General features: G+C 42.8%; 2 protein-coding genes across 2 annotated transcripts in view; one reads left to right on the top strand and one right to left on the bottom strand.

Moving 5' to 3' along the window:
* gas2l3 (growth arrest-specific 2 like 3) overlaps positions 1-14,247 on the top strand; it is a 31,689-nt gene extending 17,442 nt beyond the window's left edge. Inside the window, exons 3-9 of the mRNA XM_059326234.1 lie at positions 3,944-4,130; positions 5,258-5,376; positions 5,758-5,899; positions 7,801-7,864; positions 8,652-8,793; positions 9,686-9,790; positions 11,626-14,247. Of these exons, the coding sequence (XP_059182217.1) occupies positions 3,944-4,130; positions 5,258-5,376; positions 5,758-5,899; positions 7,801-7,864; positions 8,652-8,793; positions 9,686-9,790; positions 11,626-13,014 (2,148 nt within the window). The 3' untranslated portion in view covers positions 13,015-14,247. The remainder of the gene's footprint in view (positions 1-3,943; positions 4,131-5,257; positions 5,377-5,757; positions 5,900-7,800; positions 7,865-8,651; positions 8,794-9,685; positions 9,791-11,625) is intronic.
* A 412-nt stretch (positions 14,248-14,659) lies between these two features.
* Positions 14,660-16,675, bottom strand: LOC131961102 (tripartite motif-containing protein 16-like). The gene has a single exon (XM_059326371.1). It carries the CDS (start codon positions 16,673-16,675, stop codon positions 15,119-15,121), a length of 1,557 nt encoding a protein of 518 aa, XP_059182354.1. The 3' UTR covers positions 14,660-15,118.

Here is a 16,675-nt window from a genome sequence, read left to right as displayed (position 1 = left end):
GACACACACAAAAACCAGAAAAAAGCTCAAGCAGGTCTCATTATTTGAAAACAGCAATGTGACCTTGTTTGATCAGCCTGGTCAAGCCAAACAGCTCTGGGTTTAATTACGTTTCTGAAAGGTCAAAGGTCAACTACCAGGCCATGGGAAGTTTGGGAAAGTAATAGTAAAGATAGAAATATTATTATTTAACTTGATCAAATTGCAACTTCTAGTTTGAGTGTAGCTTAGCAGCTGATAAGGCTACAGTGACATCTTTCATCTCTCATGCTGGTTGTTTACAGGCTTCATATACATGAATCATCAATTTATAGCGTAAAGAAAATGTTTTGTAATAAGGTGAACAGATGATCCAGTCATGAGAACGTCTTATATAATGAGAAGTAATCTTTAAATTACCAGAGGCAATCATAATCATAAGAAAAGACCATGATATTCCAAGAAGATTTTTGCATGCATGTACGAATGACAGTTTTAATTTCAATACTAGTTTGACATGAATGTTTTTGGAGTCCCACTTTTTCCTTTGACCTTCCTGCTATTGACTATTGTTTCACGGAGTTTAGTCTTCCTTGGTGTAAGTGGCTCAGGTTAAGATCCTCATAAACTCCTAAAGCGTGAACATACAGGCCTCTTAGTCAGTACATTGCATCTCACACCAGGATTACCAACCTACATTCCAACCTCCTAATGAGGACAGAAAAGCTGAAACAAACTGAGGCTTTCTCTATACTCTGTGCAATGCAGATTATGTTTACAACACTTGGCTGCTTCAAAAGCCGAACGTTCTCTGTGAACCTGTACGCAGTCAGGTGACGTAGTGCGAGGCCGGTTTATCCCGCTGTGCAGACACTCGTCTTTTACATAACTTCTAAACGTTACACTACGCTGCCTTATTTTCTAATTAGCTGGATGTTGAGAATGTCACATTATGTTGTTGTGGACCTACAGTACGCCACGGGCAGTTTGCCCTTCTGAACCATGTTATGCAATGTGCAATGTGTGTGTGTGTGTGTGTGTGTGGGTCAGCTCATCCCTTTTGAAGTGAGATAACCTTTTGAGTTGAACATCAGGTATTTTTGCCACTTTCTCTCGTTTTGTCATGTGTAGTCCAATCCCAAGCCTCACAATTTTGCTCCCACCCCCTTTGGGTTCAAAGGTCATCCTGATGGGGATGAGTGTTTAACTGAATAAACTTTCCCAAGGCACTGACCTCCCTTTTGATGTTTATTCTAGACATTTGTTTATCTTAAGGGCTACATGTTTCACCACACAGTCAAATTATATATTGAAGTAATTCAATTAGTTAAATGAGTTAAAGTAGCCTGAAGTTGAATGTTAAAGGCGCCTTCACTGATGTCACACATGAAGATCAGTTTGCTTGGCACGACAAGGACTACTCAGCCTGTGAAAACAGTTGTATATTCTGTGTGGATCTGAAGGGAGCTTTCAAAGTAAATAAAAATGACCCTGATGATGTCATCAGGGTTATCACAGCTTGAGGCTAACAAGTTTTAATGGTATGTTTTTGTCATAAACTGGAAGTTTGGGGTGTGAAAGAAATAAGTACAAAGGACACAGGAGGGTCTAATGATAGATACTGTTGAGTTGCATCATGGGAATTGTAGGATTGTGATTTTAAGAGCTTGACCCACACTATGGCCTAAAAGTCAGCATTTCTCTCCACTGCTGCTTTTATTTTTGACCAGTCTTTATTCACTTTTTTGGGTGATAATCCCCTAATTTTCAGGAAGTGCAACACTAAATCCAAGTAGCTGCTTGTAACTGAAATACTCGTACAGTTTGCAGTTTGGTCATCCGAGCTGCTAGCAGTGATCGTTGATTATGTAATTGGCCACCGTTGGGAGGACTGCAGTGTCTGATTTGGTGTGAATGCATCCTAAGTGAAGAGATTTGGGCAGTTTTCCCATCAACATCCAGTGTCTGCTTGAATTTGAAAGTTCATTTAAGCTATCACACCACCCATGCACGCACACACACACAGTGGAAGTATCCAAAGCAGTGTTGTTGTGGCAGCAGTACATTACTGTATAACAGCCTCTCTGTTCCACTGGCCACAAGCTTTTCTGTTCTGGAGGCCGAACAAACGCGATGAATTCAAGGCCCCAACAAGACTTGGCCTTGTTTTAAACACAATAACCCATTCACTACAGTGGATGCAATGTCTCATTATTGCTCGATGACATGTGATGGACACAGAGATTAAAGGCTGTATCTTAAACAGATGTCAACCAACTGGACGGGGGAGGGAGGGGGGGGGCTCCAGAAGTAAGTTATGTAATGTCTGGACAAGTCGGCACAGTGCACATCTGCTGCTGATTTCTCGATTGCCCCTCCTGCTGCCTGAAGACAGTTAAAAAGTTGGAATGAAACAACATCTCTTTTGGTCTTAAAGCTATGCATATTTGTCCATAATTTGTCCACATTTTGCCTCCAATTTTTCCAAAAAATGTCGAAGTTTATACTAATTTCATTTTAATGTACATGGTGGCTGTGAAACCAAGAACAACTTAGGCTACACAAGATTATTTTCCGTCTTCCCTTCATATTGAAGACTTGGTGAATTGTCAGGGTAAAGGAAAGTGCAGAGTTGAAGTAGGAGAGAGAAGGGACTGGGTGGGAAGGCTGTGACAGTGGAGATGGATATGATGGGACATTGGTGATCAGCGGTTCGCTCCAGGCACTGAGCTCCGCACTGAACCAGTGCTAGACACTCATTTAAGCAGTCAAGTGGTACCGCATTCAAGTGTCACTGTTTTATCCTTTTGGATTTGCAATAAAAAAAGACTACGAGATTTTCTTTCAGTGGACAATGAAAGATGTTTAAAAAATCATAACTGTGGGGTTGGGTGGTCAGAGATAAAGCTGAGGTTGTGGTATTTGGTCAGAATAAACCCACAGTGGTTAACAGGCCCAGTGGCAGTGTCGGAGTGCTGCTACCTCCAGTAGAGCATAGAAGTGAAGTGTAGTATGACGGCATCCCTGACACATCCTCTCTGCATGGATGGGTCACCAAAATTCCTCTGATATTCTCACACAGCAAGGCTGAATGGTAACTTGAGTATGGTGATGTGTTGTTGGCTTGGAGAAAATGCTGACCTATATTCAGGGCGAAAATCCATCCATAATCAGGCGTTTCCCATAACATTATATAGGTTTGCCGACTCCTGTTGTTCAGTGCATTGAGGACATGCTCAGACTTGTTTCACAATGCATCAGTGAAGAGTGAAAATTCGTTCAGCAACTATTTCTTCAAAAGTGTAATGTTTAAAAACCATGACTAACTGAGGGAGTAGCAATCAAATCAGATTAGTGCTGCAGCCCACTTATTGAGACGTCTGCCTAATCTGTTCTAACACTCTGTCAGGCTTTCTGTTTGTGTTTCTAATCCTTTGAGTCATACAATAAGATGATGTCGATGGTGACGTTACCCATTGGTCTGTGCACTGCAGTTTGACATTTTGGTCAATGCCATCTTGTTTTTTTATGTTATTTTAGGTGGCAGTGCCCTAAAGCATACCCTGCTTTATCATCTATTTTACTCTAAATTTGACAATAATTTGCAAAATGAACATCATGTTGTATTAAAGAACACGCTAAACTAGTGATTGAGACCATGAACTTGTTAGGAAAATGTATCCTGAGGTACTAAATCAAGTGAGAAGCAGAGGCATTTTCTCATAGACTTCTGTACAATCAGACTTTGTTCTGCAACCAGTGGAGTCGCCCCATAATGGCCATTAGAAAGAATGCAGGTTTAAGGCACTTCTGCATTGGCTTCACTTGGTCCTGGAGATGACGTGTTTGTAGACTATTATAATTTACACATTTACAAGATCTTGGTGGCATTTTTCCTTGATGTTCCTTGCATATATAAATGGTTACTAATGTTCCTTCCACTCCTCCCTCCTCTTGGCTGCAGGTATGGTTCGGCGAGAAGTTCGATGCCCCGTTGCTGAGCCCCAGGAGCCCTCGCAGCCCGTTAGCACAGCGGCACGGCCCCGGCCTCGCAGACGTCTTCCAGTATGACCAGTGGCTGGCAGTGCGACATGAAGCCACCCTGGTGCCCATGCAGGAGGATTTGGCCATCTGGCTCACCGGCATGCTGGGTAAGTGCAGCTAAAAAGTACAGCTTTAAGTGGGTTTTACTCATTAAGTCTCTTTGCCCCCTCTGACTGTCTAGTATCATGTTGTATTTACATCTTTCAGGGAAAAATATGTTAATTTTCCTTTCTGATGTATTGTATATTGCTGTAGTGTAGTTACATGGATACACACAACAGAGCAGCTATGTGCCAGAACCTGTGCATATGTGAATCAACACTGGGCAGTTGCATGCTAACAGTTTCCCCCTCGAGGCTAGGAAAATACCAAAAGCACAATTGACACGGGTCTTCCATGTAATTGGATTTGAATGCTGCCATTTCCAACAGTGCCTTAGCAAACCACAGAAACAGGAGTGGAACAAAATCCCTCATTTCATCCGTCTCTACTATTATACTGACATCTATTGTCCCTTACCATACAATGGAGCAGTGAGGAAACTGAAGCTGACTGGAAACTGACTCTTTTGTTTACTGCTGAAACTGTTTTTTTTTTTAGAAGCAGTGTTCAGTTTTTCTCATAAGGAATGTGGGCAGGCATTAAACACTCAACATGAGTTATTGGTACCGTGACCGGGGTGACCTGTATCCCACATTTTAGACTTTTTAAACAGTTTCCACCGATCAGATCGTCAATCCTCAGGAGGCGGATGCTGCAGAAACAGGTGGCGTGCAGCGGATAAAGTTTCAAGCCTCAAGGCGAGGCTGTTGTAGTGAGGAAAATAAACTTTTGTATAGCAATCTTTTGTCACTTAGTGTTTTGGCTATTTTGGACATTTTGTCCTCAATGTGAATTCAGTTCACATGGCCTTTGTAAAGTTTCCCAGGGTGGTGATTTACAATAAGGGGCCATGGGAGCGCCATAAGTCCTTGTGGAGTTTGGAGTGGAGTCCTCTGTTGAAAAGCATAGTCTTTTTGTAAAGTACAATAAAAGACACCATAGAAGAAAAAATGCTTATAGACTGAAGAGGAATTTTGTATTAATCTGGGCTGTAATTATTTTGTACTAGAGATGTGGTTTGGACCTTAAAAGCAAGACAAATCCCATGTTTATAAAAGGCTCTTGCAGATGAAAAATAGGATCTTTTGCACTGTGCTGCACATTTTATTCTGTATCTTTTTCACTTTTCCAGGCGATGAGGTGAGAGCAGAGTTTTTCATGGAGGAGCTGAATAATGGCGTGAAGCTCTGCCAGCTTATCGGCGTGCTGCAGACTAAGATCGCCCAGAGCTGCCCCTCTGCACTCTGCAAGGTGAGTCAGACAGCAACTATGAAAAAAGATGGGACCATCGTCCAAAAGGCCAGCTTTCATGCTAACACACGGGGATGTTTGGGTAGAGCTCTGCTGGTCGCAGGATGAACAAACCTCTAAATCGATTCATTTGAAGTTCAGTTAGCACACATGAAATTTCTGCTGTTGTGAATCCAAATGTGAGTCATAGTGACCACCCTACAAGCTCTCAGTCATTATCGTCTGTTTTCTATCCCCATGTGTGCAAGCCTTGTACAATGATGTTGTTGATATTTTTTTAATTTTTTATGTGGTTTTATATTCCCTCACTTAACCAACTTCATATGTCTACACTTTCCATAAACATGAAGATGATGAGTCATAGTTTATTTTCTCCAACAGCTGTTCCCCACAAGGAAGATTGCATGTAAGCGGGACGCCTCTCCAGGTTCATTTTTTGCTCGGGACAACACCGCAAACTTCCTGGCCTGGTGCCGCCACGCCGGTGTGGAGGAGACCTACCTGTTTGAGTCAGAGGGCCTCGGTAAGAGCTGCAGCACATCACCCTTTAAACTGTAATCTCTTAAGATTTTTGTATTGCAAATTTTTCTGGTTCCCATTTGTAGTCTGAGTCATACTGACCAATCACGTTTGAGTGGGCTTTAGTCTCATGCAAGTAAACAGTCCATGCCTTGGAACTCATCGGCTACAATTTAGCTTTTTAAGAATGTATCTGCATTAAAATGCAGAGAAACAAACCATTCAATGTCCTTCTTCAACTCCAAATGCATTCTTGCAGGAAGTGTTGGCCCAGATGTCTGCAGGCTACACCAAAACCCCAGAAATATTGGCAGTTGCCCCCAGAAACTCAATCATCATCATACAGATAACTGATGAGTTCCAAGATTTGAAACTGTTTTCAGTTTCTGCTGCTTTTATATATTCTGAAGTAAATGCATCCTTTCTATCTTTATTATAAAGATTTTTTTATCATCGTATTGATGCACAATGTCTCTCGTCTTGCAGATGTGGTATCCATAACTGCAAGTTCTGACATAATCACAAAATGTCCATAGATAGAATTTCATTATAACAATCTATATATATATATAAAGGGCAGCTGTGATTTGGTCCAGTCCCCTATGACCCTGTAAAGGATCTATATTTTCAGGGAAAAATGCCAAATTAGCCTGCCAACTTTTTTTTCCTCCAATGAACCTTTTCTATTTGAACTCTTCTGTTGCCCTCCCTCTTCATGTCATTCACATGCAGCAGCCTCAACTCTGGTAAAATCCAGCCATCTAAAATGTGAATCTGTGACTGAGTTAATATGACCTTTTGAGTTTTTGAAAACAAGAACATTGTTTGTTTTCGGCCGATATGACCTGGCAAGGTGTTCCGCTGATTTCAATCTCTGATGTACTGCCAGAACCCACAGTAGATTATTAAAGCTTCTTCTGGTGCTCTGGCAAAGATTGACATAGTCTGTCACAACCCTACTGCTTCAACAACCACATAACAGTATTTCAAAGTTCAGGCTTCGCTAATCTAAGCAAGCAGAACGAAAGAAAAATTTTAACACAAAATGTCCTCTTAATCAACTGTTAAATCCTTTCTTACACCCATCAAACCAAGTCATGCTTTTGAATTTGAAAACTTTGGAAATGGTATCATGATGAGTTTTTCTGCATGTGCTTGGCCACTGTCTACCTGCTGGAAAAACTTTATCCGATTCAGCTTTTATTTCTTTAGCGAGTCCAGGACCGTTTTAACCATCAGGCCTGGTAAAGATAATACACCAGAGTCCTGTGCAGGCCTGTTTAAAAACAACAAATCCTTGAGGAGTTCTTTAAAGTAGGCTGTAGATCTATCTGTATACTTCTTATAAAACACCTAATATGAATATATTAAGCTCTGAGCTAGTGTCAGACTTTATATTGACGATGCTGACAGTGTAAACAGACTAAACTGTGGCTGTAAGCTCCTAATAACTTTGCGGAGCTCTTCTGTTTAAGCCTCACTTCTTAATGGTTTAATAAGATCTGTGTTGGAGAGCAATCGCCCTAAGTACTCCGTATGGGGGATCACTTCATTACAAGTAATGGCCGTCCAAAAAGAGTGATTTAGAAAGATGGCCGTTGCTGGCTGTGATTTACTTACTCTTCCATAAATATACATTTTGTTTAATGAATGTCCTTGTGTGACTTTAAAGTTGTGCTCTCCACCCCCAGAGCTCTGTTCTCTTCTGCATGAATTACCCAGCAGCCCTCAGGGAATTACTAACTTTATCTTATGTGCTCATAGTGTCACGTTTTGGACTGTAACACGTGAATTTTGTTGCACCTCATCCCTCTTAGTGCCATCCCGTTGTTCTCGCTAAAGAAAGCAGACACAGCAGCTGCTTCTCCACATTATTTAACTCTTCATTGTCGTTTTCTGCCACAGTGCTGCACAAGGAGCCTCGGCAAGTTTGTCTCTGTCTGCTGGAGATCGGCCGCATCGTCTCAAAGTAAGTCTCTGAACACTGAAGAGCTTCAAAATCAGGAACAAACCGTTTCAAACTGGTTGAAAATTTTAGAGCCAAAGATATGGAAGCCCATTTCTGCAAATGTGATGGAAAAAAAAGATTTTGTCAAAATAATGAGAAACCTTTTCAATATAGTGATTAGTGTCTAAAATAGTGACTTAGTATCCTAAAATAATGACATAGTATCTCAAAATAATGACTTAATATCATAAAATAATGACTTAATATCTCAAAATAGTGACTTAGTATCCTAAAATAATGACATAGTATCTCAAAATAATGACATAATATCATAAAATAATGACTTAATATCTCAAAATAATGACTTAATATCTCAAAATAGTGACTTAGTATCTTAAAATAATGACTTAGTATCCTAAAATAATGACTTAATATCATAAAATAATAACTTAGTGTCTCAAAATAGTGACTTAGTATCCTAAAATAATGACATAGTATTCTAAAATAATGGCTTACAATCTCAAAATAATGACCTGGTGTCCTAAAATAATGATAGTATCTCAAAATAATGACTTAGTATTCTGTCTCAATGTAGTGGCATTAGTATTTCAAAATAGTGACGTTTGTATCTTTTTGACGTAAGGTTCTCATTGGGTTGCAGTATCAAGTCATTTTTTTTAGATGCTACATCATTTCAAGGAAAATTCTCATTTTTTACAGGATCTTTTCTTTTCATCCTGTTTTTCTTTTACTCTGACTGGTCTTCCGTACGAAGGTACCAATGGGAACTGTGCTGTGTGTTGCTCAGGTACGGCGTGGAGCCTCCTGTGCTGGTCAAACTGGAGAAGGAGATCGAGCTGGAGGAGACTTTGCTGTTAACAGAAGAGCCGCCTCCGGCCGTCAAAACCTTCAGCGTGTGCTGCCAGCACGGCGGCCTTTACCAACCCGGGGTGAGTCCTGACTGATAGCTGCAACATATGAAGAGGAGATAACGACCATACTGAGTTAGCCGGACAAGTCACTGCCCCCAGAACATCTAAATTTAGTCTGGATGACGGTGTTCACTTCTGGCCACACACAGATGAGCAAAAACTAGTGTTGAAGGGCTACAGCTGATCACGTTAGCAGCACATAGGTGGTCCATGTGCGACCCAGTTGAGGCCGCTTCGTTGGCGCCCCACAGGGTATGACACATCACAGCTGACCACGTGACGCTCTGCCGGCGCCCTGTGACTCACTCACACAACCACAAGTACACACAGGGAGAAACTCACTGTTTCTGTAGCAGCCTAAATCTCTTTCACATTGCTCCTACATCAACACTTTTAAATGATCTCTGATAGATGTGTGATTCTATCAGCATCAGTGTTTGATGGTTTTATTCCCATGTCCAGTTCACTGGTTAAAACAAGGTTCCAGCACTGCCAGGGTTGGGGGTTTTATTCCCAGAGGAGACAGCTGGGCTAAAAATAACTGCACTCATTCATGTGGAAACCAACAACTAGTATATTTATTCCAAAATGCATTTCCTTTACACATTCATATTAGCCGTTTGTAAGCTGCCGCCTGCAGCACATACCAGTTATTTTAGTCCTCTGTCTCCACACTCACGCCTCATCGTTTGAGATGTTTTTAAAATATTTTTTACCATGACATGTCTCACTGCTGGTTCACTGGGTGTAATTGCATTATTGCTCACTGATGCAACAGCTTTTGTTTTTTCAGTCATCTGAGGTGATGCTGAATTATCTTCTAGCTGTAAATGTTTGGTGATAAAATGATCAAAGAGGCCAGCAAGAAGTGCACTATGGCCGCCTCATGGTCCTCTATTGTCCCTTGTAGGAGCACGGCATGGACGATCCACCCTGCAACTGCGCCAACAGAGTCTCCATTGAGTACCTGTCTGAGGGACGCTACAGACTGGGGGACAAGACCCTCTTTATTCGGGTGAGTGCTCTGAACACACACACACACACACACACACACACACACTGTTCACTTAAATAAACGGTTTCAATAAAACTACTTGTGACATGTCATATTTGGCTTTGACTTTGACTGAACATTCGCTCTCACTTTGTGATAAAAATATCAGGATATATATCATATATCGATATTCAGCCTAAATATATCAGGATATAACTTTTGGTCCATATCGCCCAGCCCTAGTGAACATTTAAAGTGGCACTTTTGCACTACAGTTTTCGTTTCTTTAAATAAAAATAATCACACACACACACACACGCACACACACACAATGCAGTGGTAGCAGACTCATGTTGGCTTGAGTCACTTCAGTCAGTCTCTGAGTTGAACCATTCAAAAGCTGCAGCCCGATCCTATCACAGCTTTTTAATGACACTATTTTTACATGCAGTATTTAAGACCTTTGACCTCAGAGTAGACAGAAGCAAGCAAAACGGGATTTCCCTTTTGTGTCTGTGAAGAACCACTGTTTCAACTGAGTTCATGAGTTTGCCTACCAGTGGTCTGAGAGAAACACAGCTCTCCTTCACTCAAACTAATATTATGTGTTGGAAATATCTCAATCTTTGAGCTTCGTTTTTATTCCTTTTTCTACAATTCTACAATGTCATTTAGCAGACGCTTTTATCCAAAGTGACTAATTGAAACTTTCGCAACCTATGATCTGTTCAAGGACTGTCAGAAAGTTCAAATTTCAACAATAATGCTTGTTTTTACAGTTTAGTTTGTATGGTAATCGGTGTCTTTTTGTCAAATGTTTCAATCCTGCCGTCAGGAAAAGCTATATACTATAATTGCAATAATCAATAAGTTTAATTTCACGAATCAAAGGCATCACTGAGTCTGTTTGAATTGGCACTGGCACATTCACTAGTACTGTATTACACAAGAGCTAAGGTACAATTTATAGTACAACTAAAAGTACTGTTTATAAGCTATTAAGATGTGGTAGTAATAGTGTGTGTGTGAGTGTGAGCTCTGGCAGAGATGCAGAGCATGCAGCAGTCTTCACTCCATCACTGCAGGCTGTGATTGGACACACGTAAGCTCGTTACCCGTTAGTGGCGTTAGGCGATTACATCATAATTACTCTGCTGTCGGTGGTGCCAAGCCCTGGGACAGACAGGCTCATTTATAGATCAGCTATTTTGGGAACTTCAAGGAATATGTCACTGTTGATTTCTGACTTCTGACATAGAGCTGGGATTATTTTTATTTAAATAAATGAAAACTGTAGTGCTAAAGTACCACTTTAAATGTTCACTAGGGCTTGGTGATATGGACCAAAGCCATATCCTGATATATTTAGGCTGAATATCAATATTCGATATACATCCTGATATTTTTATCACAAAGTGAGAGCAAATGTTCAGTCAAAGCCAAGTTTGACATGTCACAAGTATTATTGAATACTTTTTATTTAAGTGAACAGTGCACATTTAAATAAAAATTATCTTCAATAAAAAAAGCCTATTAAATAAAATAGGTCAATCTTTTTCTTAAATATATTTATAAAAGAAAAGAATAACAAACATTACAAAATAACTAAATATGACAACCCTAGTAAGGGCAGTATTTATGTATAAAGAAAAAAAAATTGGACTATATTGATATATGCGATATGGTCTAATTCCATGTCACATTTAAAAATATATCGATATATATTTTATATCGATATATCGCCCAGCCCTAATGTTTACCAACGATGTACTCCTACAAGTCCTTCAGCATCAAAAAGGAACTCAAGAAATGTTAGTCAACTAAGACTATAATGACTGACTTCTTTCCCTCCACAGATGCTTCATGGGAAACACGTGATGGTGCGTGTGGGCGGTGGTTGGGACACACTGCGTGGCTTCCTGATGAAGTACGACCCTCTGCGGGTGCTGCAGTTCACCACTCTGGAGCAGAAGATCCTTGCCTTCCAGAAAGGCCCCCCCGGCCTCGGAGGTCACCACCATGGCAACGCAGCTCCGCCCCCTCCTCCTGACATGGACCCCCTCGCCGCCGTCAACAACCTCATCTCCTCCACATCCTCCTCTTCCTCCTCCACCTCATCATCTTCCTCTAGCTCCGCCTCGGCCTGTAAGCAGGCGTCCGTGACCGCTGCAGGTCAGACGTGTCGGTCCTACGCTGCCTCCCCGGCTTGCACGCCCACGCTGCCCAGAAAAGGTTCGGCCTCAGCGCCCAAGAAGAACCTGCAGGGGGCGCCGTCATCCCCCAGGAAGCCCACCCAGCTGCCCCTGCCCACCACCACCACCAAAGGTTCCTCCTCTCTGCCCGCCACGCCGAGCTCCAAACTGTCTCCCAGCCCGGGGTGTCAGGGTGCGCAAGCCCACCGCAGAGCTCTGACTCCATCCTCCGCTCCGTCACCTGTCCCTGCAGATCCCAGCCCCGCCTCCAGCTCCGCCTCCAGACTGAAGCTCAGACCGTCACCACGCGGCCCCGCCCCTCAGCCCAGGAGCCCCGTGTGCCCCGAGCCGTCTTCCAAATGCCCCAAACCCTCCTCCCCGATCGCCACCTCCGTGCCTCGCCCCCTCACTGCACCCGCACGCGCGCCCACCCCTAAAGACGCCCGCCCCCCAACGGGCGCCAGCCAGCGCTCTCGCCTCGCACAGCGCCGCCCGGGCTCCCCGGCCTCACGCCTCCGTCTAGAAGCGGCCAGGCGGGTGCGGACGGCCACAAGAGCCGCAGCCGTGCCAACTCCCCAAACCCGGACCCCCATCCCCAGCTCACGGACAGCCTCCCCGGTGCTGCCAAAACCTTCCTGCTCCCTGCCCAAGAGCAAAGAGGTCACAGCCAAAGCCAAGGGCCCGGCCCCGACCAAGGCGGCGGCCACGGCGTCGGCTGCTGCTGCTGCTGCTGCTCCACGCGTTGCTGCTGCTGCTGCCCCCGGGCGGGTCCCAGGGGGCAACACAGGCCCTTCTCCCGCCAGCAAAGCCAATCAGAAAACACCAGCCACCACACAGAGGGCGGGGCGAAAGCAAGCGGCCACCACCAACCCCATCAACACGAAGTCCTCTCTAAAACCTGAACCAGGACAAGCCCTGGCCCCGCTGAAAACCAGCCCGAACATCAGAGCTGTCAAGACGGAGCCCAGCGTCAGCAAGAAGATCCCACAGTACAAGGGCAAAAGTGAGGATCCTTATTTTGAAATGAACAGTCGGAGGAGGCAGAAGACGTAACGGGCCGGTTGGAGAAGACTTCCCCAAAGCCAGCAGGCTGGACTCACAGCTTCTGTCACAAAGCAGCACTTGTTGGAGCTCACTTTTCTAACCCTCATCATAAAGCTTCTCATTTCTTCACAATTTATTTTTGTCTTTACTTTTTTTTTGTTTGTTTGTTACAGATACATTTTTGTATGTTATTTAATAGCCTTTTATTTTTTTATTTTGAATCCAAAAGGGTCAAAGGTGTCCTGCTTCGTACGTCTTGTCTCTGTGGTGATTTAACGGTCTTTTACGAGCGCTCAGCTAACCTGCTTAACACTAAAACTTGCACAATGTTTACATTTTCACTTTGGTTACATGTACAGCCGTTACAATGGTTTTGACTTTTAACTCAGAAAGGATAACATTTTATAGAACAAACACTAACCTCAAAGCTTCTTTTAGCTCAACACATCATGCTAGGATACAGCCATGACTTAGTGAAAGGTTTTTAGGGGAACATTTGCAGGAAATGGATCCGCTTTTATTTGTGGCAAAGCAGCTCCTGAGCCTTTTTCTTTTCTCCAATAGGTTACCAAAGTTGTGAAATTTCTGGAGTTCAGTGACACAACTGGAACACAAATCATGGTTTCTGATGAGTCTTTGTCCCCAGTGAGAACATCCTTTCCACTGGTGGACAGTCAGACAGAATACTTGTCTGATTTTTGTATAAATGATATCTAGGTGGAAGGTTTGTCTCCATGGTGCCGGACAAAGCGCCATCAGGAGCGGACCTTCCCGTCATGTGCCTTCATCAGAAATCTTCTGTTTCTGAGCGGCATTAGAATGTATTGATGATGAGGGTGGGGGTGGGGGGTTAATGGTTTTTACTGATGAATATTGCACAGTGTGTACGAGCACTCATGACTTTGGTTTCTGAGAGAAAAAGCCCGAGTCGCAGATGAACTACTGATCAAACGCCTCTTTTCTTTCTAACTCTGGAAACCCTTTTAGAGCTACTTGCTATAGACGTGTTTTATATGGTTTCTAATGTTTGTGTGTATTAAAAATCTAGTTTTCTATGTGGTGTTTGTGTATGTGTGAGTATATACAGTATATATATTATCAGTGAGGCTTTTTTCTTGTTTGGCACTTTACAGAAACCGTCTGTTTGTCAGAATTTGAATGTTGATTCTGTCGATTGTGTCTCTTGTTCCAGCTACCTTTTTGTCATTTTGATTAATAAATGGACAAGTGTTTTAAAGATTACCTCGACTATGTTGTGTTTGTTTTAATTAACATTATGCTGTTGCAAGTTGTTGCTCCAAATGTTTTTCAGGATAAATTTTCTGTCTAAAACCATAAAACTCTCTTAGCCTGGATACCAAACAAAGTCCTTCAAGTATTCAGACTGCTGGGGGAAAAACAGTCAAAAGCATTATTAATACATACAGGTAAAATACTAATGACTGGAACTTCTGTTTACTTATACGTATACACTTGCAACTTTATTGCAAAGCTGCACAATAGACAGTAGAAATGTGCTGCAGATTAAAGTGTAAATAAAACATGAAGAAAAATAAATAAATGAAACAACTCATAAACAGTATATAAATAGTTTTTAAGCCTTTGGGGTTGGTGATAAATAGCTGCTAATTTTTATTCATTTTTATTTATTTATTTTTTCTTGAAACTTGACAGACTTTATTGTTGATTCGATCATCTATAGTGTAAGTAAGCATTCCTTGTTGACATTTTGATTTAATAGGACAATGTAATGTAAAATAAGAGCACCGTGTGAGCGCAGTGACGCGTTCACCACCAGTAGATGGAGACAAACACCTCAAACTGTCAGACAGTAAAAGAAGCATTACAAAACAACCTTGTTGCGTACATTATAAACAACTCCCAAAACAAAATCATAAACATTACCACAATTGAAAAAAGATGTTTCCTGTAGTATATGATGTGTTTATTGTACACCAAAAATAATCTTATTACTGGAATTTGCACTAAATTTTGATTTGACAGCAACTTGACACTGAATGTAATATTTGTATTCATCAATTCAAAGCAGAGGTTATAACTGTAGATATTTGTTGCTTTGAATTGAATCAGCAATGATCAGTCGTCTCACCCATTACTGTAGTTCACAAACCACATCTATGCACACGTCACCAAGAATTGTTCCACAAGAAGTACAACTACCCTGTTGATAGTTGCCGCGCATTCCTCCCATGCCAAAACTTCTCTTTTGGAAAGTCATCCCACAGTGGCACTTCCAATCCTGCACTTCCCTATTTTCTAGATTGTTATTGTCTAGTTGAACAAAGGGGGCCAGGTCCTTGTTGTTGAGGCTCATCAGAAGCGTGATGATTTCTTCCCTCTGGTGCTGTCCAGTTCTGCTGAAGAAGGACAGCGAGGAGGCGACGGAGTTCCAAAACACTTCAACCGTTTCAGGTCGTGGTACAGCCTTGTTTCCCTCTTTGCCCAGATGTGTGATTACTGCAGAGGAAACCCTACGTCTCTTCTCTGGTATAGGCTGCATACATCTGGATGGAGCATTTTCATTGTTCTGCTTCACACTTGAACTGACTGATGCGTCATCATATTGTGTTGTGAGAGAGCTTAGCTGGTTATCTCTGCAGCACAGACCATAGACATGTCCATCCCTCAAATTTGTAGACTTTGCAGAGCGTTTGTCACATAAACCAACGGTCCAGTTGCAGTCCGGGGAAAGACTGATCATCCATCTCTGAATGTTAGGAACTGCCTGGGTACTACGGATTAGAAGATTGGCAGAGCATTGCCCCTGCCCACTGCTGTAGAGAACCTTCCTTTTGTCTTTGGACAGAAACATACCGAGGCCGAAAATCTGTGGGTCAAAGATCAGGTCAGAACCTGTAGCAGAGAGCTCCTGGTGGTTCTCTGGATCAACCAGAGTCAGCAGGGATCCCCAGAATTGGCCTGCCTGCTTCATCATCTTTTCCCCGTTTTGTGTTATCTCCTGAACCAGTTTGTCCCGATCACTGCCAGGCTCCAAGCCTTTCCTCAGATCCACAGCCTTGGCCTTCTCCACATCATGATGCACCTGAGAATACATCTGCAGGAACCTGAACGTGTCCTTCTCCTGCTGTGCAGCTTGCATGCTGCTCTTGCTGGTTTTGATGGACACCATCCGGGCAGAGACTGAACTCTGGACACTGGTCAGGGTGATGTCACGCAGGTTAGTCACAGCCTCAATGAGACGCACGCTACAGCGACCCAGCTTCTCTCTTTCACTCTTCTCCCACTTTTCCAGACTCAAATTCACCAGTAAGGCCTGTTGCTCACTGTTCAGCTTCTCCACAAGCTCTTTGTGGGCTGTGGAGAAGGTCTTCATATTGTGCAGACGGTGCTGGTCTTCAATGGCGCAGGAAACACACACACAGGTCATGTCATCCAAGCAGTAGTACTCCAGGAGTTTGCCATGCTGGGGGCATTTAGTGGTGCCACCTAAGCCTGCATCCCCTGAGGCCATTGGCTCGGTCAGAGGATGAGTTTGGAGTAAGATGGGAGTGGTGAGGTGGGCCTGGAGGTGCTGGACGCACATGGAGATCTCACATTTCATGCAGGTCTTCCGTGCCGGTGTCCTGTCCTCCCCTGTACACATGTCACAGAGGATAGTTTGTGGGCCCTTTGGTCGTTTGTCAGACAT

The sequence above is a fragment of the Centropristis striata genome, chromosome 22, assembly GCF_030273125.1.
Source record: "Centropristis striata isolate RG_2023a ecotype Rhode Island chromosome 22, C.striata_1.0, whole genome shotgun sequence".
In the NCBI taxonomy this organism is placed as follows: Eukaryota; Metazoa; Chordata; class Actinopteri; order Perciformes; family Serranidae; genus Centropristis; species Centropristis striata.
Note: the sequence above shows the minus strand (reverse complement) of the source record. Positions and strands in the feature narration are given on the sequence as shown.